The 26,084-nt window shown below is 40.5% G+C and overlaps 1 protein-coding gene across 1 annotated transcript in view; it reads right to left on the bottom strand.

Moving 5' to 3' along the window:
* Nucleotides 1-26,084, bottom strand: part of EDNRB (endothelin receptor type B) — a 74,426-nt gene that overhangs the window by 15,017 nt on the left and 33,325 nt on the right. The window contains exons 6-7 of the mRNA XM_053707851.1: nt 8,438-8,571; nt 8,128-8,236 (exon numbers count right to left, since the gene is read on the bottom strand). Of these exons, the coding sequence (XP_053563826.1) occupies nt 8,128-8,236; nt 8,438-8,571 (243 nt within the window). The remainder of the gene's footprint in view (nt 1-8,127; nt 8,237-8,437; nt 8,572-26,084) is intronic.

Genomic DNA, 26,084 nt, shown 5'->3' with positions numbered 1-26,084 from the left:
TTTGGTTTGCAGATAATCTTGAAAGTAGAAACCTGCCCCTGGGAGAAAAACTTTTGAACTCTAGTTTGTATCCCTGGGACACAATCTCTATTGCCCAGGGATCCTGAACATCCCGAACCCAAACCTGAGCGAAGAAGGAAAGTCTGCCCCCTACAAGATCCGGTCCCGGATCGGGGTCATGCCCTTCATGCTGTCTTGGATGAAGCTATGTATTTTAAGGTAACTCCAGCAGGAGCTAGAGCAGAAGTGCAGGGCACTGCTTGTGCGGGCGGTACATTTTGGGACGCTTGGGGAGAAAGCTGCGGCATTCCTTGAACCTCGTCATTAGGCTCTTGGACAGCATCTGCCTTTGAAAAGTTTTGCTCAGAAGAAATCTTTTCCCTATAATTTAAAGTCCTCTCAATACATGAGGGACAGAAAGGCATTGGTGGTTCCACATTTACATCAAAACACAAAGAGCAAGTAACACTTTGCAAGTCTCCTTGGTCCATTCTGAATCACAATAGAATAATTATGCAATAAAAACTTTAATTTGACACAAAAAAGTTTGAATGCAAAAAACGTTACTGTCCCTTTAAATTTAAAAGTGCAAATTTTTTACTGCATGTGTAAAAAACGTACCCAAAAAGGCTATAAACTAATAAAAATGAATTAATTTCTATTCAGACACCCTTACACCTCAGCAACTCTGCTGAGGCGCCTACCTGCCAACCGGACTTCACTATCCCCACTTGTGGAACTGGAACGATCCGGGACTAAAGCAACAAAAAAACGGAACAAATAGCACTAGAACCGCCTGCTTAATGTATATAAAACCATGCGGTTCTAGTGACACGCTCTTCAGTCGTCTCTGCAACAGAAGATGTGTTGAATACTGCACAGTTACAGGAAGCGTGCAAACTCGATAGCCCCGCCCATTGTGGACGTTAATGTATCTTCATCTCTCGACCGGCTTATTTACTTGTTCAAGCCGTTGGGAAAAGTAAACCACCATATAAAAAATCATGAGCTTAACTCCCAGCCCCAGTGCCTGTTGAAATACCCTCCAAATAAATAGAGCTTGATGTCCCAAACATAAAGAGCCTCTGTCAATTGAGCTTTAATGTTTCTGAGTAAATAAAAGTGCCCACATTTCCTCTGAGCTTTTTGTCTTTAGGCCCCAAAATAAAAAAAGCAGCACTTACCTTACATCTGCCTGACAGCAAGGCAGCTCACAGGCTTGAGAGGTCCTATCCCTCACATCGACCTGTGGAGAAATAAAAAGTGAGTAAATAAATACACCTCAGACTATAACAGTTAGGGCAGCATCCTAATATGAGAGGCGCAGTGATAATTATGTCCCACAAGTTCCCATTGCTTTAAAGCCACCAAAGCTACTGAAGAGACTGATATGGACTATGACTACACCCTAGGACAAAGCAGTACAATCTTGCACTACTTTAAAAATAATAAACTCTTGATTGAAGAATCTATACTAACACCTCACTTTACCTCTTCCTATCAATAACATAGGCAAAGAGAAAGACTGGAGTGGGAGGGAAGGGAGGAGCTGTTCGGCAGCTCTGCTGTGGTGCTCTTTGCCTCCTCCTGCTGACCGGGAGGTGAATATCCCATTAGTAATTAAGATGATCCGTGGACTCATCGTGCCTTAAAAAAGAAAAACTTTTATGTTTCAAATAGGGCATGTAATATTAAACAACTTTCCATTTTACTTTTATAACCAATTTTGCTTTGTTCTCTTGGTATTCTTAGTTAAAAGCTAAACCTAGGAAGGTTCTTATGATAATTTTTTTTAAGCCCTTGAAGGCCGCCTGTTATGTTTTTTTATTTGCTTTTCACAACAGGGAAGAGCTAGTTCATGTGAGCCATATAGATAACTTTGTAATCACGCCCGTGGCTTATGGCAGACATTGCACTAATTGGCTAAAATAAAAAGTCAATACATAATAAATAAAATCTCATGTGATCAGGGGGCTGTCAGAAGATGCTTAGATACAAGTTAATCACAGAGGTAAAAAGTATATTAATATAACTGTGTTGGTTGTTCAAAACTGGGGAATGGGTAATAAAGGGATTATCTATCTTTTTAAACAACAAAAAATCTGGTGTTGACAAGAAATGGGGGTGGGCTGCTTTGCCTTAAAATGCCTGGGCCTATTTTTGGTCCCACTCTGGCCCTGTCTATCACTCTGTCACATACACCCCTTTCACCCTGCCACACTCACCTTATCACATTAACCCACTAATCCTGTCACACTCACCTTCTCTCGAACTGTCACACTCACCCCACAACCCTGTCACATTCCCCTCCCCCCAACCCTGCCAAACTCACACTATCACATTAACCCAGGGGTGCTCAACCTTTGGCCCTACAGATGTTGTGGAATGCATCTCCCATGATGGTTTGAAAAAATTATGGCTGTAAGAGCATTATGGGAGATGCAGTCCATAATATCTGGAGGGCCAAAAGTTTGAGCACCACTACATTAACCCCTCCAATCCAGTCACTCATCCCCCCAACCTTGCTACACTCACCCTGTAACATAAACCTCCCAATTCCCCACACTCAGCTCCCCTCGTCCTGTAACACTACCTCCTCCAACCATGCCACACTCAACCCCAACCCTGTCAGACTTACCTTATCACATTAACACCTTTAAACCTGTCACACTCTACCACACTCATGCTGTCAAATTAACTCTCCAAATCCTGTCACACTTACCTCCCCTCGCTCTGTCACACTCCCTTCTCCAACCAAGTCACATTCACCCAACCCTGTCACACACATATGGTGATAAAGAATACAAATTATTACATGCCTCCCAACATTTCATATGTCCAAAGAGGGACACTATGGTTTTGGGGAGTGTGGTTGAAGGTAACTGCTGAATGTCTCTTGGTCTTGTGCAGAGCTTTAGGCCAGGGTTATAATAATGCCCCTCACAGGCCAAATGAACCCAGTGTGTCCAGGAGCACTGACAGGTCTGTGGCTGTGCATAGGCATGCTCTCCTGCATGCCACCACTGGGGGCAGAATTATTATTGAGCAGCGACACCTGAGGACTCATGGGCTAGGTGCAGCATGAGAAATAAAAACATTTTTTTAAAAATGCTTGTGAATCTGGCCACAGCAGCTGACAGCCTACCGGGTATTCTCTCAGTATCCTGGTATGTCAGTCTGGCCCTGGTTTAGCCTTTTCTATGGAAATGCTATGCTAAGCTAAATGATAGAAAGGGATTTCAGTTGAGGGGGGCTAGCCCAGTGATCACCCCTGCACACAAACTAGGATTGTGAATACCGCCTTTGCGTAATAGATCTAACGAAAAAAAAAAACAGTTGATCTAACGTATATATATCAAAATAAAAAAAAAGTGGTCCAGATTTCAGTTGAGGGGGGCTAACCCGTGATCACCCCTCCCCCACACACAAAATAGGATTGTGAATACCCCCTCTTGCGTGATAGATGTAACGAAAAAACAGTTAATCTGTTTTTTTGCTCCCCTAGTTTTAAAAGCTTCAAGTGCTCCCTGAAGACTCTACTCTTCAGGGATTCTTACAACCTACACTAACCTTCCTATCAGCACTACTATCACCTAAAACCCCATAGAATGTAAGCCTATGGGCCCAGCTGTTTGTAGTTCACCTTCATAAGAGCCGACTACAACAGTGCAACTCTCGGCAGGACCCTTCACCCATTTGATCCCTGTAATCGTTTTTATATACCACCCATGTTCATAGCGCTGCGGAACCTGTTGGCGCTCTACAAATACCTGATAATAATAAAATAAAAATTAATCTAACCTGATCTAACGTATATCTATCAAAATCAATAAAAATTGGTCCAGATTTCAGTTGAGGGGGGCTAGCCCAGTGATCACCCCTCCCCCGCATACAAACTAGGATTGTGAATACTGCCTCTTGCGTGATAGATCTAACAAAAAAAAACAGTTGATCTAACCTGATCTAACAGATATCTATCAAAATCAATTAAATTTGGTCCAGATTTCAGTTGAGAGGGGCCTAGCCCAGTGATCACCCCTCTCCCGCACACAAACTAGGATTGTGAATACCGCCTCTTTTGTGATAGATCTAACAAAAAACAACAGCTGAGCTAACCTGATCTAACATATATCTATCATAATCAATCAAATTTGGTCCAGATTTCAGTTGAGGGGGGGCTAGCCCAGTGATCACCCCTCCCCCGCACACAAACTAGGATTGTGAATACCGCCTCTTGCGTGATAGATCTAACAAAAAAAACAGCTGAGCTAACCTGATCTAACATATATCTCTCATAATCAATCAAATTTGGTCCAGATTTCAGTTGAGGGGGGGCTAGCCCAGTGATCACCCCTCCCCTGCACACAAACTAGGATTGTGAATACCGCCTCTTGCGTGATAGATCTAACAAAAAAAAACAGTTGATCTAACCTGACCCAAAGTATATCTATCAAAATCAATCAAATTTGGTCCATATTTCAGTTGAGGGGAGCTAACCCGTGATCACCCCTCCCCGCACACAAACTAGGATTGTGAATATCGCCTCTTGCATGATAGATCTAACGGAAAAAAGTCGATCTAACCTGATCTAACGTATCTATCAAAATCAATAAATTTTGGTCCAGATTTCAGTAGAGGGGGACTAACCCCGTGATCACCCCTCCCCCACACACAAACTTGGATTGTGAATACTGCCTCTTGCATGATAGATCTAATGAAAAAAACAGTTGATCTAACCTGATCAAATGTATATCTATAAAAATCAATCAAATTTGGTCCAGATTTCAGTTGAGGGGGGCTACCCCCCTCATTAAAAATGCAATATCTCAGTAATTAGACTAGATCTAACAAAACTTTTGGCTGATCAAACCTGATCTAACGTGGAACTTTCATAATCAATAACATTTTGTCAACATTTTTGTTAAACCAGGGCCAGACTGACATACCGGGTATTCTCTCAGTATCCTGGTATGTCAGTCTGGCCCTGGTTTAGCCTTTTCTATGGAAATGCTATGCTAAGCTAAATGATAGAAAGGGATTTCAGTTGAGGGGGGCTAGCCCAGTGATCACCCCTGCACACAAACTAGGATTGTGAATACCGCCTTTGCGTAATAGATCTAACGAAAAAAAAAAACAGTTGATCTAACGTATATATATCAAAATAAAAAAAAAGTGGTCCAGATTTCAGTTGAGGGGGGCTAACCCGTGATCACCCCTCCCCCACACACAAAATAGGATTGTGAATACCCCCTCTTGCGTGATAGATGTAACGAAAAAACAGTTAATCTGTTTTTTTGCTCCCCTAGTTTTAAAAGCTTCAAGTGCTCCCTGAAGACTCTACTCTTCAGGGATTCTTACAACCTACACTAACCTTCCTATCAGCACTACTATCCCCTAAAACCCCATAGAATGTAAGCCTATGGGCCCAGCTGTTTGTAGTTCACCTTCATAAGAGCCGACTACAACAGTGCAACTCTCGGCAGGACCCTTCACCCATTTGATCCCTGTAATCGTTTTTATATACCACCCATGTTCATAGCGCTGCGGAACCTGTTGGCGCTCTACAAATACATGATAATAATAAAATAAAAATTAATCTAACCTGATCTAACGTATATCTATCAAAATCAATAAAAATTGGTCCAGATTTCAGTTGAGGGGGGCTAGCCCAGTGATCACCCCTCCCCCGCATACAAACTAGGATTGTGAATACTGCCTCTTGCGTGATAGATCTAACAAAAAAAACAGTTGATCTAACCTGATCTAACAGATATCTATCAAAATCAATTAAATTTGGTCCAGATTTCAGTTGAGAGGGGCCTAGCCCAGTGATCACCCCTCTCCCGCACACAAACTAGGATTGTGAATACCGCCTCTTTTGTGATAGATCTAACAAAAAACAACAGCTGAGCTAACCTGATCTAACATATATCTATCATAATCAATCAAATTTGGTCCAGATTTCAGTTGAGGGGGGGCTAGCCCAGTGATCACCCCTCCCCCGCACACAAACTAGGATTGTGAATACCGCCTCTTGCGTGATAGATCTAACAAAAAAAACAGCTGAGCTAACCTGATCTAACATATATCTCTCATAATCAATCAAATTTGGTCCAGATTTCAGTTGAGGGGGGGCTAGCCCAGTGATCACCCCTCCCCTGCACACAAACTAGGATTGTGAATACCGCCTCTTGCGTGATAGATCTAACAAAAAAAAACTGTTGATCTAACCTGACCCAAAGTATATCTATCAAAATCAATCAAATTTGGTCCATATTTCAGTTGAGGGGAGCTAACCCGTGATCACCCCTCCCCGCACACAAACTAGGATTGTGAATATCGCCTCTTGCATGATAGATCTAACAGAAAAAAAGTCGATCTAACCTGATCTAACGTATCTATCAAAATCAATAAATTTTGGTCCAGATTTCAGTAGAGGGGGACTAACCCCGTGATCACCCCTCCCCCACACACAAACTTGGATTGTGAATACTGCCTCTTGCATGATAGATCTAATGAAAAAAACAGTTGATCTAACCTGATCAAATGTATATCTATAAAAATCAATCAAATTTGGTCCAGATTTCAGTTGAGGGGGGCTACCCCCCTCATTAAAAATGCAATATCTCAGTAATTAGACTAGATCTAACAAAACTTTTGGCTGATCAAACCTGATCTAACGTGGAACTTTCATAATCAATAACATTTTGTCAACATTTTTGTTGAGGGGGGCTGTCTACGGGTTAGCCCCCCTGAAAAAGATTGTTAATATTTCATATTTTAGAGTAGATCTAATGAAAAAAACAGTTGATCTAACCTGATATAACAAAGATCTAACAAATGGAATGATCGTTTGTAAAAAATTTTGAATATGGGGGGGCTAACCCAGGTTAGGTCACTATTAGGGCATGTTGTCATTATGTACAGTGAGTAAATGTGCAGAACTATGTATTGCTGCCCTAGGCATAGGTCTAGTTTGAATTTTGTAGATGTGTTTGCATGTATTTTTATATAAGAACAAAAGTGGAACTATTCCTATACATGGGACAATAATAAATATTACATATTACAATTTTTTTTTAACATTGAAACAGTTGCATTGTTTGCAAGTTTTAACATTTCAATGGGAAATAGGTCTCAAAAAGTAAATTTTTCCTCTTTTACGCCTAGTTGAGCTGGGTGTAATTGTTTTCGATGTATTGACAGACTCTGACAGTGTGTTAATGGTTTGCACTTTTATCGGAAACCTGGTACAAGTTATTGCTCAACGGCTTTTAATACTTTCTATGGGATGTGAAAATGTTGATATTGAGGTATAACGCACCATCGGAAGCAGTCGATACACGAAATTGCTTCAGACAGCATATTTATTGGTTTACTACCTTGCACCAAACAAATTATTGCTCAATAGAAGCGCGCCCTTAGACGGGAATGCTTTTGTTCAGCCCACTCACCAACGTTGCAAAAATCATTTTACAAAAGGAGATAGGTTTGCATTTTATACTTTTAGGTACAATTTTTTTTTAATTTAAAACTATGTTGGACATTAAATATGATTTTACTGTATGCATTAAATATAAATTTTCCTGTACTTTAAATACACATTTTATAGCACAAGGTAAATTCACATTTGATGCTTATTATGTGTTATAATGCATAATTTTACATTGTACTGTTTTTTAAAGTGATTTATTTTTTTATTGCCTACAGTACCACATGTGTATCTTTTGTATAAAAACATGTAGGTTGCAGCCAGTGTTCCCTCTAAGGCCAGTTTTGTGAGCGGCCCAGCAGGGAAACGGTTAATAAAGGAATCACACCTTGCAGTCAGCATTATGTAATGTTTGCTAATTGCTCTAATTAACTGTTTCACTGCTGGGCTGCTCACAAAACTGGCCTTAGAGGGAACATTGGTTACAGCCCTTAGCGATATACGCAGATATCAATGTAAAGTTTTTTTTTTTTTTTTTACCATCCTTGGGCATTCTAATAATCCTCTTGTCCAACATTGGTAATAAACTTGTTCTATCGTTTTTCAACCAAGTTTGACAAAAATGATCACCAGATAGATATTGCAGACAAAACTCTTATGTCAGAGAAAAATTAGCTGTAAAACAAAGGACTTACCTTGAAACAGTTTTTAAATTTCGTGCTGACAAAATAAAGTGCAATAGGGTTGATGCAGGAATTTAGAGAAGCCATGTTTATACCAAAGTAGTTTAAAAAGAGGAGGAAACTGTAAAAAATAAAGACAATTTTTGGAGATTCTATTAGATTTCATAATAGTATAAACATTACAAAGAATAAAAAAATGGAATCTGATAACGAATAAGTTAGATTAGAAAGAAAATAATCAAAAATGTATAGAAGAAAAACTGGTAAAGTGGTGACAAAATTTAAGGTTATTCTAGTTTGATTTCTCAAAATAATAATTTACCTTAAAAGCTCACATCTATTTGGACTGTTAATGTCATATAAGAAAAACTTAATCATACGACTGATGTGCAGAGGAAGCCAGCAAATAGCAAATACAAGCACAAGGCAAAAAACCGTTTTAGCAACCTCCCGTCTCTGGAATAAAAGAAAAAGTGATAAACATTTATAATTATGGGTTTATTGTCAAACAATGTAGTAATTAAGATATGCTCATTCAGATACTATAGATACTATGTTAGTATCTGGATGTGGAAGAAGGCGGCTGCTTGCCGATCTGGATTTCTCCTTCTGAAAGTACAACACACTAATAGCTGGATTTGCACAGATCTTAGTGTGTTTCACTTTCAAATAAAGAAATCCGACTACGAAAAGAGCTGAACGCCATGAGAGGAAGCCTTCTTACACATTCGGATACTAATGAAGTATCTGAATGCACATATCTAGTAATTAAACACATACCCTTTAAAAATATTTGTAACAATGCTAAATATAGTATATGAATGAAATATAATAACAAACATTTTGGGCTAGATTACGAGTGGTGTGCTAACAGTTACTCGCAATCGAAAAGAGGTTTATCACAGGTGTTTGTGCATGTCAAATTGAAAGTAAACCTGACTGCTTGAGCGCAATTAAAGCGTCCTCAGAGCTGTGGTTAACAAAAAAATGTCACAAAACACATCAAAAATACATTACAAAGTACAGTTACACTCATAACACTATATAATAAAAAAAATCTTAAAAAATATTGCCCAAAAATGTTATAAGGGCTCAAAGATATGAGGCCTCAGGTATTTAAATAAAAAAGGCAGACAAAAGGCTTTAACATAGATACATACATATACATGTCCAAATATGTGTATGTATGCATGTATATATATGTCTATATATGTATACATTTGTATTTATGTATATATATGTATTTACAGACAAATATACATATAAACACATAAATACATATAAATACATATATAGGCCTCTAGTTATCAAGCTCCGGATGGAGCTTGATGGCCCCTGTTTCTGGGTAGTCTTCAGACTCGCCAGAAACAGCAGTTATAAAGCAGCGGTCACAAAGACTGAGCAGGCGGACAGACATCGCCGGAAATCAACCCGATCGAGTACGATCGGGTTGATTGACAACCCCCTGCTGGCGGCCTATTGGCCGCGAGTCTGCAGGGGGCGGCGTTGAACCAGCAGCTCTTGTGAGCTGCTGGTGCAATGCTGAATACGGCGAGCGTATTGCTTGCCGTATTCAGCAAGGTCTGTCGGACCTGATCCGCACTGTCGGATCAGGTCCGACAGACCTTGATAACTTAATATATATGTGTGTGTGTGTGTGTGTGTGCATTGGAGCCTGTTGCAGTCAAGAAGATGAAAACATGAAAAACATATTTATGCAATATTCATATGTGTCATACTATGTATTCACTGTAAATATTTCACATTCCAACGTTCTGCACATAGCAAAATATGTTCTAAATATTTGTAAATAGATATTCTTAAATATATGTGAATATATCTATACATATATATATATATATATATATATATACACAGTGGGGAAAAAAAGTATTTAGTCAGCAACCAATTGTGCAAGTTCTCCCACTTAAGAAGATGAGAGAGGCCTGTCATTTTCATCATAGGTATACCTCAACTACGAGAGACAAAATGTGGAAACAAATCCAGACAATCACACTGTCTGATTTGGAAAGAATTTATTTGCAAATTATGGTGGAAAATAAGTATTTGGTCAATATCAAAAGTTCATCTCAATGCTTTGTTATATATCCTTTGTTAGCAATGACAGAGGTCAAACGTTTTCTGTAAGTCTTCACAAGGTTGTCACACACTGTTGCTGGTATGTTGGCCCATTCCTGCATGCAGATCTCCTCTAGAGCAGTGATGTTTTGGGGCTGTTGCTGGGCAACACAGACTTTCAACTCCCTCCAAAGGTTTTCTATGGGGTTGAGATCTGGAGACTGGCTAGGCCACTCCAGGACCTTGAAATGCTTCTTACGAAGCCACTCCTTCATTGCCCGGGCGGTGTGTTTGGGATCATTGTCATGCTGAAAGACCCAGTCACATTTCATCTTCAATGCCCTTGCTGATTGAAGGAGGTTTGCACTCAAAATCTCACGATACATGGCCCCATTCATTCTTTCATGTACAGGGATCAGTCGTCCTGTTCCCTTTGCAGAGAAACAGCCCCAAAGCATGATGTTGCCACCCCATGCTTCACAGTAGTTATGGTGTTCTCTCTCCTCCAAACACGACAAGTTGTCTTTCTACCAAACAGTTCTATTTTGGTTTCATCTGACCATATGACATTCTCCCAATCCGCTTCTGGATCATCCAAATGCTCTCTAGCATACTTCAAACGGGCCCGGACATGTACTGGCTTAAGCAGGGGGACACGTCTGGCACTGCAGGATCTGAGTCCCTGGCAGCGTAGTGTGTTACTGATGGTAGCCTTTGTTACATTGGTCCAGCTCTCTGCAGGTCATTCACTAGGCCCCCCCGTGTGGTTCTGGGATGTTTTCTCACCATTCTTGTGATCATTTTGACCCCACGGGGTGAGATCTTGCGTGGAGCCGCAGATCAAGGGAGATTATCAGTGGTCTTGTATATCTTCCATTTTCTAATTATTGCTCCCACAGTTGATTTCTTCACACCAAGCTGCTTGCCTATTGCAGATTCAGTCTTCCCAGCCTGGTGCAGGTCTACAATTTTGTTTCTGGTGTTCTTCGACAGCTTTTTGGTCTTCACCATAGTGGAGTTTGGAGTGTGACTGTTTGAGGTTGTGGACAGGTGTCTTTTATACTGATAACAAGTTCAAACAGGTGCCATTAATACAGGTAATGAGTGGAGGACAGAGGAGCCTCTTAAAGAAGAAGATACAGGTATGTGAGAGCCAGAAATCTTGCTTGTTTGTAGGTGACCAAATACTTATTTTCCACCATAATTTGCAAATAAATTCTTTCCAAATCAGAAAACGTGATTGTCTGGATTTGTTTCCACATTTTGTCTCTCATAGTTTAGGTATACCTATGATGAAAATTACAGGCCTCTCTCATCTTCTTAAGTGGGAGAACTTGCACAATTGGTGGCTGACTAAATACTTTTTTTCCCCACTGTATATATATATATATAGGTATAGATATATAGTTTACCAAAATACCATCAGATATATGAAGAAAAAATATGAATAAATAGAACATATTCTTCTATGTAAAGAAAATTGGAAAGTGAAATATTTATATTTTACTGTCGGTTTAGCACACTTGAGAATATGCGATCGGGTTTGCGTGCGAGTAGGGTGTTAGTTTTTTTAACTTTTTTTTTTTAAATATATTTTTTATTGAGGAGAATAGATAACATAACATACAAGATACATTTCAGACAATATAAAAGTAATGATCCAATATAATTTACAGTCGTCACTGATAACTCGCTATGACATTGCCTTTAGCTTTTTCTTTCCCTTCTTTTCTCCTCATTTTAATTTTTAATAAACATAATGAGACAAAACAAAACAGTGCAAAAATTAGTCACCTCTTCGTCTTCAGCTTCTCAGTGGCCATTGTGTTTTATTGCAAGGTCTGAGTGTAATGTACGTGGTGTGGATGAAAGAAGGAAAAAAAAAAAAAAAAAAAAAAAAAAAAAAAAAAAAAAAAAAAAAAAAAAAGGGTCTCCACCGCCCCCCGCCCCCTCACTGGTATAAGAATCCCCACTCCCCTCTCAGTGAAGCAGTCAGCATATACTCAGTTTGAGCAAATGGCTTCAGAATCTGCTTTTGCTGATCAATATTCAACGTGCTAATGTATTCCCGCCATTTATTCAGAAAATGTTTGAGTCGTCTGTTCGTGTCTAATTTGGTGTCTAGCTGTTCTACCATTAGCTGATGGTGTATACATCGTTTGAACACTATAAATGATGGAGCCTCTGTCAGGGTCCATACTTTCAGAATGACTTTCCTAGCCACCAGAATTATTGTAGTGAGTAGCGGCCTCAGCCTGGGCCTTAATTCTTCCCAGTCGAGAAAGCAAATTTGTTTGATTCCAATATCAGTTCTGACTGCTAGGGTGTTGTTTATCCAGAAGACCACCCTGCCCCAGAACTGTCTCACTCGGGGGCAATTAAAGAAATAGTGAAGGAAGTCGGGGTCTCCCAATCTGCATTTGCTGCATTCATTTGCTATGTCAGTGTGCCACTTGGTCAATCTGCGAGGCGTCAGATAGTCTCTATGCAACATTCTGACCTGAGATTCTCTAAACGTCATAGACAGTGTCGCCCTTCGTACTGTTTCTAAGCTGCCCTGAATCATGGTTGTTAAATCTTCTACATCTACATCCTTACTCCATATGTTTACTAGGGTCTCTAAATTTTTAGTTTCGGTCTTCCCAATTAATGATTTGTATATACCTGAGATTGTAAATCTGCCTAACCGAAAGGAGACCACGGAGGGGTTGAGAGCATGGGATTCCCAAAAGTGAGGGTCCGTGGATATTAGTTGATTGACATAGTGCCTCATCTGTAAATAGGCATAGAAATGAGTTTTGGGTATTTGAAATTGATTCTGTAGGTCGGTAAATGATTTAATGCTCTTTGTATTCAGTTCCAAGGAGTCTCCTACTGAGCGCAGGCCCACCGCCTCCCATAACGCAAAGGGAGAGGTGTCTATCCCCGGGGGGAAGTCCGCGTTCCGCCTCAGCGGGATCATTCTGGATGACATATAGGTCCGGTCCATATGGCGCAGCGTTAGCTGCCAAGCCTTTAGCGTGTCTCTATAAAGAAAGTTGCCTTTTATTTCCAGTGGAATCTTGCTGAGTTGAGCATGTGTTAGGTAGGTTAGACTGTGGTCACCTGTGGCAGACTCCTCTAGTGCAGTGTCATAAAAATGACAAGTGTTCAGTTGCCAATCTAACACTAGGCGGTCCAAGGCCGCCCAATTATATAGTCTAAGGTTGGGTAGTCCCAGTCCTCCCTGAGACGGGGATGCGTATAATTTTGCGATGGCTATTCTTGGTTTACCCCCTTTCCAAAGAAAACTCGTGACGGCTTTGGTATATATAGCCAGGTCCTGCTTTGTTAATAGGAAGGGTAACATCAGGATGGGGTATAAGATTCGTGGTAGAATCACCATCTTGATCAGGCCCACTCGTCCCGATAGGGAAACAGGTAGCCGTTTCCATCCTTCTAGCGTTTGTTGGATGTCCTTACAAACCCGGGAGAAGTTACTATGATATAAGGTATCAATGTCTGTCGATAAATGTATCCCCAGATAGGTCATATTGGGGGTGGCATCTTTAAATGGGTAGGCAGAAGTCTGCACAGGGTGCTTTCGTAGCCATAAAATCTCTGACTTGCCTTCATTTATTCGGTACCCCGAGAAAGATCCAAAGGCGTCTATTGTTGCTAAAATTTTCGGAATATGTTTTGCCGGGTGCTCTACAAACAGAAGCATATCATCAGCATAGATAGCTGAATGCAGGTTTGCTTCGCCTATGGCGATGCCAGGAAATACAGTTCGCAATTTGATAGCCAGAGGCTCCAAAGCCAGATTGAAGAGGAGGGGAGAGAGGGGACATCCCTGACGAGTACCTCTCTGTAAAACAATGCGAGGAGAGAATAGCCCATTTGCCATGACATGAATCCAGGGTGTCTCATAGACATTGCAGATAAATCTTAAAAAGGAGCCTGAGAAGCCAAAGCGCCGTAATGAGTCGAACAGGTGGCTCCAAACCACTCTGTCAAAGGCCTTCTCTGCGTCAAGTGACAGCAGGAAGGCCTCTGATTCATCCTGTATTCTCTCCGTTATCGACCCACCCTTGAAATGTGCAATCGCATGTAAAACACGCCTGACATTGGTCACCGAGGATCTATTGCACATGAACCCAGTCTGATCGGGGTGTATGATCTCTGTAAGAATAAATTTTAGCCGGTCCGTCAAGATTTTCATCAGAATCTTGTAGTCGGAGTCGAGCAGGGAAATGGGGCGATAAGATTCAGGTAATTCCAGGTTTTTCCCAGGTTTCGGTATCAGGGATACATGCGCCATGGTGAATAATTTTGAGGGGGGAGTCAACTCTTTGTAGTATGAGTTATACAGTTTAGTCAGAATAGGGGTGACTTGAGTTTTCAGCGTCTTATAAAATTCTATGGGCAGCCCGTCTGGGCCTGCCGCTTTACCATTAGATAAAGAGGAGATTGTTTTCAGTATCTCCTCAGGAGAGATGGCTGCATTTAAAGCCTCTAAGTGTTCCTGACTAATCTGCGGTAAGTTTAGGCCCTCCCAGAAGGAAGAGATAAACTCCTCGGAAGGAACCCTCTGAGAAGAGTATACATCGGTGAAGTATTTAGCCAGGACATCCACGATTGCTTGGGGAGACTTATGAATTTTATTGCCGTATTTAAGAGCTGCAATAGGCTTGCGCGTTTCCCGTTGAGATGTCAGGGAGGCCAGTAGTTTGCCCGATCTGTCACCTCCTCGGTAATACTTGGCGTTAGTTTTGAGAAGCTGTGTCACTGCTTGATGGTGCAAAAATGCATCCAATTCCCCTTTACAAGTAAGATATTTGTCTTTTGTTGAGGGGTTAGGATCCCTGCAATAGGTCTGGTAGGACCCCGTCAAGTTCTCTTGTAAGCTTTGTAGCTTAGCCTGAAGTTTCCTACGTAATGTGGCAACATAGGAAATGATGTTTCCCGTTAGCACCGCTTTGGCTGTATTCCAAAACAATTCGGGTGTATCCAAATGGTTCTGATTATCCGTATAGTAATCATTCCATGCATGGACCAAATATTTGATGAAGGCATCTGAGGTGCAGAGATAACTCGGAAATCTAAGCGTGTTCTTGTTCGTGATAGTAGGGCCCACAGAGAATTCCAATTCGACTGGGGCGTGATCTGAGATCACCACGCTATGTATTTTGGTTCTAGTGACCTTCGGAATTATGTTGGGGGAGATCATAAAGAGGTCAATGCGAGAAAGTGTTGGGGTCGCTCTGGATATGCAAGTAAAATCCTTGCTTTCCGAGTTTCTCAACCTCCAAATGTCTACCAGTTGTAAGGAGTCAGTGAGTCTGGAAAACACTTTCTTTTCAAAGGTTCCCTTGCCGTTAGGCCTCTTCCCTGCCCTAGGGCGATCCGGGTCTTGCATTCTGTCGCATAAAGGGTTTGGGGCCAGATTGAAGTCCCCCCCTAATACCACATCCATGCCTACATATGGGGTCAAGTCCTGGACAAGTTTGGTCCAAAATGCGACTGACTTGCAATTTGGTGCATAGATATTGCAAAGTACCAATATTCTTTGGTGAATTTTCACCTGCACTATCAAGTATCGCCCCTCCGGGTCCTTGTGGGTAGTCAGTATCTCAGTCTGGCTTCTTTTTCCCAGTAAGATTGCTACGCCTCTGCTAGCTCTAGTGTGTGATACATATTCCACCGAGCCCACCCAATCCCTTTTCAATCTCTCGTGTTCCTCCTCGGAGAGGTGGGTCTCCTGTAGGAACGCAATATCCGTTCCTAAGCGTCTCAAATGTGTCAGGATCATGCTCCTTTTAGTGGGGGAGTTAATCCCCCCCACGTTCCAGGACATAAGTCTTATCGTCATTTAGTGATCAGGGAGTGGCCCTAGGTCTCCGACTTCCTCCATATCCTGATCTGAGGGATAGAGGGCGGGGAGAAAAAAAAAAAAAAAAAAAAAAAAAAAAAAAAAAAAAAAAAAAAAAAAATTTCCATCTCTTCCACAAACACAAAAAAGTACCCTACATCAACCAATCTAGTCACACACAGCCCAGCTTCAGGAGCTAGTAGGGTATAACACTCTCTAGAATGGGGATTTTGTATCACATCTCTACTGTCATGTGCATTTAAACTAATGTATTCCGGACACGCCACATCCGGCTGATGATTCAGTGTACCATTCCTTGAGGTATAATGGACTAACATGTCTATTTGAAAACTGGGCAATGAGTTCCAGACAATTCTATAGGTATAAGTGGGTATGTAACAGTTGAATAAATATGATTGGTATAAAGTTGGATTCTGTTGTTCCCTTGGTTGTAACAGTAGGGGAAAAATACTCTTTAGCTGAATATAATGCAACCCTGGGGTAAACAACTGGGAGTCAGTCCCTTCGAAGTGTAGAGCAAACAGTTCAATCTCACAGAGGCTAATAGTTGAATGAGTGACCATATCACCAGTGACCAACATAACATAAAATAAAAACAAAACATGATAAACAATCTTAGCTGCATAATTAAACATATTGATGCAATACATAGGCATGGTTAGTTTGGCTCAAAGTTAACCCTTTTCAGGGCCCTTGCAGTATTTGTGTTCCAAACTCCCTCCCCTGCCCTTAGCATTTCACTACATCGTATACCAGAAATCTGAAGCCTCATACTTGAGTACATTATAGTATACAGCTCTTTGGAGTGGGGGTTTCTTTTTCTACCTATATTATCATAAATATTTAAGCTGTTAGGTTCCAGGTACGCCCCATTTTGGCATTGAGCTATAGTGCCACCCCTTAAAGTGTCCTTAATTAGTTTAGCTGTGATATAAAAAGTAGGTGATGGGTTGCAGCCAGCTCTACAGGCGTAGAAAGGTAAGTAGCAGCCATATGGGTGTGGTTGACGCAGGAGCTGTTCCTGCTGTTCTATTGATAAACAAAGAAAAAGTAAACTCTGGGGTACCCCATAAGGAGGTTTTGAGCTCGGGGTCGGAATTCTGATTTTGTTAGGGAGCCTGTCCAAGAATCTTTCTTTTGAAGAACACTTAAAGGGAGGGGTCATTATTCTGAGTGCAACCAGCACTATACACAGAAGAATAGCAAAATAATCAAACTTATCTGTAAAAGTATACATAACAATATAACATTTAGAACCAGTGATCAGATTTAGGGCTAACCCCCCTTAGGGTGTAAGCTGTGATATTACTCTAGGTATTCACTCTTGATTTTCATCCCGGATCTGAGCGGGGTGATCTAGGTGAGTTTGCTCCCTCTCCCTCCCTGTTGACTCTTAGGTACTCTGTGGCTTCTCTCGGGGAATCAAAGAACTTGGGGCCAGAGGAGGTCAATAGCTTTAGTCTAGCTGGATACAAGAGGTACACCTTCCTACCTTTCCTGTTTAGCTCTGAGCAGATTGGGGAGAATTCCTTGCGTTTCCTCATAAGCTCAGAGGAATAATCCTGAAAAATCAGGAGTCTAGTGCCTTCAAACAAAACTGGGGAGGTCTTTCTGTATGCACGCAGTAACTCTATTTTAAGCTGAAAGTGTAACAGTTTAACCATAACCTGCCTAGGTTGTGTGTTTCCCCTCTCTTGTTGCCTTTCTGGGCCCACCCTGTGCGCCCGTTCCACACTACCCTTAAATATTGCTGGGGTCAATTTGAGAAGCCTAGGCAGAGTGTCTTCCACAAAGCATATGAGGTCTTTAGGCTTAACGTTTTCAGGTATACCTACAATGCGCAGATTATTGCGGCGTGACCTATTCTCTAGATCCTCCAACCTCTGGTGTAAATTTATGTTTTGTTTCAACAAGGCGTCTAGCTGGGTGTCATGAGTTACTGAAGTGTCCTCTAGCCCTGACACTCTATCCTCCATTTCTGTGAATCTAACTGAGAACTGCTTCATTTCCCCTGTCAGATGGTCCAGCCCTTTTTGCAAACTCTCTATTTTTGGAAGGAAGATGGAGGAGAGCTGCTGAACCACCACGTGTGTGTCAATGGAGCTTGTATTGGGTTCCAGCACACTAGAAGGTGCCTCCTGCAGCTGGTCAGCAGCTCCCCTACCCTTGCCTACATTTTTGTTTTTGCCCGACATTCTGCCACTAGACAGAAACCTATCCATGTACTGGTGCAAAATAACACACTTTGTTTAGTAGCAAGTAAATAAGGCAATGAACAAGAGAAAGACAACAAACATAAAAGGAAGGTGATTGACAAAAGTGCCAAAAAGAAGTACAATATTCACAACATTCACAAGTATTTAGTTTAGCTCTCCACCCTTCTGGGATCCCTTGTACAAAGTCCCAGTTTTTACAGTTCAGTGTTTCTCTGCGTCTCTCCTGTTCTGTGTCAAGTTATGGATAACTGAGACTAGTAGAGTAGCAAGCTAGTGTAACTTGGGTCTGGGATGTAGCCTTATCCCCAAAAAGTGGTCAAAAAGTCAAAATCTCTCTGTGCATTGTTCCTGTACTTTGCCACACACCTAATGTCCAGGATCCCATATAACACAAAATTGTCTGAGGTGCAGCAGGCCCAGTTCCTTGCTGCGCTGTGTTAATGATGAGAGCAGACTGTGATTCCCCAACCCCAGTGTCAGATAAGAATATGCTTCACAACTGCGTGAGAGGGACTCATGTGTAGGAGCGTGTGTGCTACTTTACCCTGCCTTCTCAGTTGCTGATGCCAGGAAGCGATCCTCTTGTGCTGGAGCCTGTTGGAGAAGCAGTCCGTTTCGTTCTGACAGACACTTCTCATGTGCCTCGACAAGTCCGCAGCCTGTGGGGAAGGAGAACACTCCACTGCCTGCCCGTCAAGATGGCGACCGGACTTTTCGCGCCACTAATATGCGCTTGATGTTGCCGGCAAAGATGACTCCGGTCACCACCTCCAGCCTCCCAGTCTCACCACTCTCCTCGGAGCTCCTCCGGTAAGTGTAGCAGGCGGCTGCAGATCAATCCACTCAGCTCAGGTAGTTGAAGGGGCGATCTCCACCGGTACCACTGACCGGTGACCAAGGGACAATTAAGCCTTAGTTGTTCAGTCCAGTTCTTGCCCTGAGTGTTAAGAGTCCAGTCCTTAGTGTCTAAATCGCCTCCAGGGGTTTGTTCAGCTGCCTCCGCTGTTATCAGAAGCACTGGGGTTACTATTTACAAATGCACTTCTCTGTGCTAACGTGCTTGCGGTGGGGGTAGATGAAATATACCAGCATCGAAAACGCCAGGCACCAGATGTACCAAGGCCAGTATGCACTTGGGCTTGTAGGGAGCAGAAATCTCACTTGTATAAGTATATTTTTGATGGCAATGCCACTTTTAAAAGATTTTCAGCTCCGGAGCTCCTTCTCCAGGCTGCTCACTCTTCAGCCCGCCCACCGGAAGTCCAGTTTTTTTAACTTTTTTTACTAAATTGATTCTATGGGGGAATACAGCTTTTTGTGCACGGAGTTAGCATGCAAGAGGGAGACCGCTCCACTTGTAATCTGGCCCTTTAAAGGGCAGATAAGAATGATAGGCCCATCAAGTCTGCCCATATTTCCTATAAAGTGTAAGCTTAAATGGACACTCAAGTCAAAAATTAAACTTTCATGATTCTGATAGAGCATGCAATTTTAAACAACTTTCAAATTTACTTTCATTAACAATTTTTTTTATATTTACACTTTTTGAGTCACCAGTTCCTACTGAACATGTGCAGGAATTCACAGAATACAGGTATATGCATTTGTGATTGGCTGATGGCTGTCATATAACTTTGAAATTTGTCAGAAATAAATCTACTACTCATTTGAAGTTCAGACTAAGTACTATTGCATTGTCTTTTTATCATGCATTTGTTGATTATGCAAATCTACTGTATTTACTGGTCCTTTAATTAGTTCAGAGGATAGCATTATGCTTATCCTAGGCATTATTGAAGTTACCAAACAGTGGGCTAGATCAGGGGTTGCCAACCTTTCGGACCTCAGGGACCACTAAACTCACAATTTTGAATCCCGTGGACAACTTACATGATTTTTTTTTTTAAAAGGTACAAACCTCTATAATGTGTCTGTATGTATATATACAGTATATATATATATATATATATATATATATATATTGTATATATATATATATATATATATATATATATATATATATATATATATATATATATATATATATATATACATACTGTACATAACTAGTATAACCATAGCTAAGTTTACATTATGTATATATTAACACATTTTTAAGAATTCTTTTTTGGAATTAACTAACTGAATGACAGAACTGAGAGAATGCTTCCAAATGGCAGATGAAGGGTTAGTGCCAACTTTTGAGCTGGAAACAGAGAGGCAGAAAGTGGGGAAAAAAAGAATTATGTTTAAGAGGAACACACGATTTCCAAGTTACCTCCCCAGTTAGGAATTATTCAAAGTACTTATGATCATGGACAGACATTGGAGTCATTAATAAAGTTTATATCAAAAAGCTCTCAATATGAATGTGAGCTAACCACGACTGATGTTACTGGCAATTAATATATTACAGGTGGGATATGGCTGATCTGCAGGATGGCAATTACTGGAATTCAGGTGGAATGGCTTTGTGCGCAGGGAAATTATTAGAATGAAAAATAATTAATATTTAATAAAAAAAAAAAAAGATGGAGGGGAGGAAGACAAACAGTGATGTAAGTCCATCTGAAGGATTTAGGAAAACTAGGTCAAAGAGACAGGTAAAAGGGAAGAAAATAAATTAAATATGAGAGAATTTTTTTTTTTAAGATTTTCTTTTTTTATATACTTTTTTTTTTCCAATTTTTTTTTATTCAGTTTTGAATTTACAACATAAACAATAATCAGCAATTCTCAGCAGAAATACATATACAAAAAAAATAAAGAAGAGAGGAGGTCTCCTGTTAACACATAGATAATTAAAGGCATAAACTTTTTAAACCAGGTTTCAGTTTAACCGTTATCTGTTCGACATCTGCGGGAAGAGGGGGATGGGGGGGCGGCACAGAGGGAGAGCGAGAGAAAGAGAGAGAGAGAGAGAGAGAGAGAGGGGAAAAAAAAAAAAAACGGAAAAAGAAAAGGGGGAAAGCCTTTCTTACCAACGTCCTAATAAGACTGTCTCTGTATTTCTAAGGGGGTATATTAAATTATCTATTTCTTTCTGGGGGAAGATTTTGATGAATCTAGACCATTTCTGAAAAAAGAGAGTTATGTCTCTTTCGGAAGCCAGAGTTATGTCCAGCTGCTCGATGAGACATTGCTTTTTCATGTAGTTTTTAACTTCTGATATACTCGGGATTGAAGTGTCTCGCCATTTATTAAGAATTAAATTCATTGCAGCCAGAATTGTCATGTTTATTATTTTTTTAGAGTTATGAGTGGACGGGGGTTCAGCAAAGAAAATTACTTCTGCCAAGGAGAGAGAGAAAGGAGGAATTTTCAACACCCTAGTAAGCCAAAATTCTAATTTCCGCCAAAACTGCATTAATCGGGGACAGGTCCATATCATATGAACTAAGTCCGCCGCTGGGAGGGAACATTTTGGACACATATTAAAGTTGGAGTTATGCCATTTAAATCCTTTGAGCGGGGTATAATAAGTTCTATACAATAGCTTGATGTGTGATTCCCTCCAGCTAGCAGACAAGGTAGTTTGTGTTATTGTAGCTATAGACTTTTCAACCTGGTTGGGGTCTATGTCTAGATCTTGCGATAGTAAATTCCATTTTTGCGTTATATACTCCAGATTAGATTCACCTTTCTGGCTGACCAGCAAGTTATACCAAGTTGAGATGGAGAATAGGTTATTTTTAACCAGAATAGGCCAGCTATCTAGTTTCCCCCAAGACCAGGACCAGCCATATTTGCTGATAAGCGAGAAAAGATAATGCCTAGCCTGTAGGTACGCGAAGAAGTCTTTATTGCTTAGTTCAAATTCCTGTTTTAAGGTCTCAAAAGTTTTAATTAGGCAGGCCTCCTGATTTATAAATTGTGTGAGGTAAGTCAATCCGAGGCTATTCCATCCCTGGAAGACCTGCGATTGGGTACCTCTTTGAAATTCCGGATTGCCACATAATCCTTGAAATCTCGGAATGGATAGGTCTATGCCTAATTTGTGTCCTAATTTTCTCCAAGCTTGTAATATTGTGTATATAGAGCTAAGGCATTTCACTTCCTTAGGAATCAGGTGCAGTGGGCAGTGAATTAACGCTGTAGGCTTATACGGATATAATATGTTTATTTCAAGAATGTTATTCGTGAAGTAATTCTTATTTAATAGCCAATCTATCACAGTTCGAGCTAAAAAGACCAAGCTGTAGCTAGTGAGATCTGGTAAAGCCATGCCACCATATCTCCTGGGCAGATGCAATCTAGAGATCGAAATTCGGGGCCTTTTGCACCTCCATAGGAAGTACCGAAGAGCCTTACATAGACTCTTCCAGTCTTTAGTTTTCAAGATAACAGGTACATTTTGCAAAGGGAAGAGGATCTTGGGAAGAAGGACCATCTTGAAAAGAGCAATTCGACCCGTCAATGAGAGGGGGAAATTTTGCCAGTTCTTCATATACTCCTTTACCTTAAGTAGGACTGGAGAGATATTAAGATCATACCACTCTCGTGGATTGGGGGAAACGTTAATGCCTAAATATCTGAAGTGAGATCTAACCTCATTAAAAGGTAAGTCAGTCATAGATGTCTCACTTTTCCTAATCCACATTAATTCTGATTTGGTCAGATTAATTTTATAACCCGTAAAGGCTCCAAAAGAGTTTGTAATCGAGAGTAATTTGGGGATATTGGATCTGGTATTTGAGACGTAGACCAATACATCATCGGCATACAGAGCAATTTTTTGTTCCACTGACCCTATCTGAATACCTTGGAGATCTTTTCTTATTTTAAGGGCAAGAGGCTCAATGGCTAGGTCAAAGAGCAAAGGAGATAAGGGGCAGCCTTGTCTGGTGCCCCTTTGAAGTTTAATTGAACCAGATTCTAGCTGGTTAATGGAAAGCTTGGTTGATGAGTTTTCACAGAGATTTTTAATAAAATGTACAAAGTTATCCTTAAAACCAAAGGATAGCAAGGAAGACAGAATATGCCGATGATGTACTGAGTCAAACGCCTTCTCTGCATCTAAGGCTATTACCGCCAGGTCCACTTGATCTTGAGATGGTGTTTCCACAGAGTTATTGAAATAGTCAAGGATCAGAAAGAGTTCTCTGATTTTAGCTGTTAAGTTGTGTTTGTTTAGAAACCCCGCCTGGTCCTCATTAATGAGAGGCCCAATCTCACTCTGTAATCTTTTGGCTAGGATCGAGGTCAATAGTTTGTAATCAGAGTTTAGTAATGCTATGGGCCGATAAGCCTCCTTTTTTAGAGGATTTTTACCTTGCTTTAAGATCAGTGAGGTCGTGGAGGCGGAGAAGGATATAGGGATAGGGTTCCTTTCTATTTAGAAGTAATTAAAGAGTGTCTTTAAGTGTGGGGTGACAATCGATGCCAGCAACTTGTAAAACTCATTAGGCAATGAGTCCGGCCCAGGAGCTTTGTCTGGTCGAAGTTCCTTAATGGTTTGAAGGATCTCTTGGTCCGATATAGGGGTATTAATTTTATTTACTGCCTCTTCCGTAAGAACTGGGTGGTCCAGGCCTTCCCAGAAACCTCTTGAGGCTACCATATCAGATTCCTTAAAGGAATAAATTCCTTTATAGTAATCTGAGAAAGTTTCTAGTATTTCTTTCGAATCATTAATCAGAGAGTCAGATTCTAGCAATGAGTCAATTGAGGAATTCCCTTGTACATTCTTATATAGACTGGCCAAGAATTTACCGGCTTTGTCCCCATGGCGATAGAACTTTGCTTTAGATCATAAGTCAGCTTGGACCGTGTTGTGGATCAGTAAGGTATCTCTCTCTCTCTTGGCATTAGAGTATTGTCTTCAATTTAGAGGGGTGGGATGGGATAAATATTTGTTATAAGAATTGGTCAAGGCTTTAAATGCTTGATTCTGTCTAAGACTGGTTTTCTTTTTTAGTTTGACCATATATGCAATAATCTCCCCCCTCATTACGGCTTTACCCGCTTCCCATAAAGAAATTGGATTATTGACTGAGCCCAAATTTAAAGAAAAAAATTCGTTCATTTTATTCATTAGCCAGTTTTTAAACTTTAAATTGCATGATAAAAATTTTGGGAAGAAAAACCGCCGTGAGGGGTGCATTTTACCACAGATAGGGATCTCTAGTAAGATTGGGGCATGGTCTGAAATGGTTATTTGTGCAATCTTAGTAGTAGAGCCTATCTTTATAACTTTATCACTAACTAGAAATAAGTCTATTCTTGAAAGAGAGTTGGCGTTTCTGGCCTTGCACGTATAGTCTCTTTGATCTGGATGTTGTAATCTCCATAAATCTTTAAGAGCCAAGTTGCTCTCTAAAGTTCTAAACATTCTGGCCTCTAGCTTATCTCTCTTAGATTGCGAGCAGGTATTTTTTTTTCCCCTATGCCTGTCAATGGGTATTCGAGGTACCATATTGAAGTCCCCTGCTAATATGACAATCCCTTCCCCCATTTGTAGAATATTAGTTTGGACCGAGTCCCAAAATTTAGAGTCAAAGTTATTGGGGGCATAAATATTACAGAGTATATAGACAGAATTTGCCAGTTTGATCTTCAAAATTAAAATTCTACTATTTGAGTCAAGATATTTCGCTAATATTTCGTAGGATAGTCTCTTCCCCAGTAAAATAGCCACTCCCCGCTTCCTACCAATGCTAGGTACATAGAATACCTCTTTCACCCAAGAGGTTTTTAGTTTAGTCGATTCATCTGCATTAAGATGAGTCTCTTGTATGAAAGATATATCGGTGTTATGTTTCCTCAGCTGCGAAAACTATAGCCTTGCGCTTTATTGGAGAGGAGATACCCCCAACATTCCAGGACGTTAAAATGAATTTACCTATTTTAGACATCGCAAAGTTGAGGATAGGATGTAAATAATTAACATATAAACAAATAATAACATGATAGATTTGAAGGAGAGGGAGAAAAAAAAAAAAAAAAAAGGGGGGAAAAAGAGAAGGGAGGAAATTTTCCCTCCTCTCTCTTATCTCTCTCTATCCCTCTTAAAAGAAAAAATAAATGTATTGCCCTCCCATCCCCGTCCCCAGAAAAATAATTCTCCTTAAGACTTAGTGCAGAAAAAGAAAAGAAAACAGAACCAATCATTTTTGTTTATCAGAAATATGAGTAAGTATATTTAGACTACTAATAAACCTGTTATCCTATTTAGCAACTTTTTCCATAAAAAACTTTTCTGCCTCCGCAGCGGTCTCATAAAAATATATGTGGCCCTGAAATTCTATTTTAAGTTTGGCCGGGTATAGTACAGTGGCAAAAATGCCTTCTTTAATTAGTCTGTCGCATATTGGGGTGAGTTCTCTTCTTTTCAGAGAGGTAGCATATGCGAAGTCTTGAAAGATTGATATTTTAGTCCCATCCAAAAGCACAGGCAAATTCTTACGTGATAATTGCATGATTCTGAGCTTATCTTGATAGCTCAAATATCGTACAATTATAGGTCTGGGCCTAGCTTTGTTTCCTTCTACGTCCCTTATTCTCCCCAGTCTATGGGCTCTCTCTATTACCAGGGGTAGCAACTCTTGTGGGAAGTTTAGTAGCTTAGGGAGAGATTCAGCTGCAAATTTCTGAAGATCTAAATAATCTGAAGTTTCAGGGACCCCTATTATCCTGACATTATTCCTTCTTGATCGATTTTCTAGATCTTCGATCTTGTTCTGTAATTCCCTAATAGAACTAGTATTTGCCTGTATTTTAGTGCTTTGAACTGATGTGAGATCTTCGAGGTCGGAGACTCTTTGCTCCGCTTCTTCGATTCTCATCGTAAATTGCTTAACCTC

The sequence above is a fragment of the Bombina bombina genome, chromosome 3, assembly GCF_027579735.1.
Source record: "Bombina bombina isolate aBomBom1 chromosome 3, aBomBom1.pri, whole genome shotgun sequence".
Lineage (NCBI taxonomy): Eukaryota > Metazoa > Chordata > Amphibia > Anura > Bombinatoridae > Bombina > Bombina bombina.
This window is presented reverse-complemented; position numbering and strand designations above follow the sequence as displayed.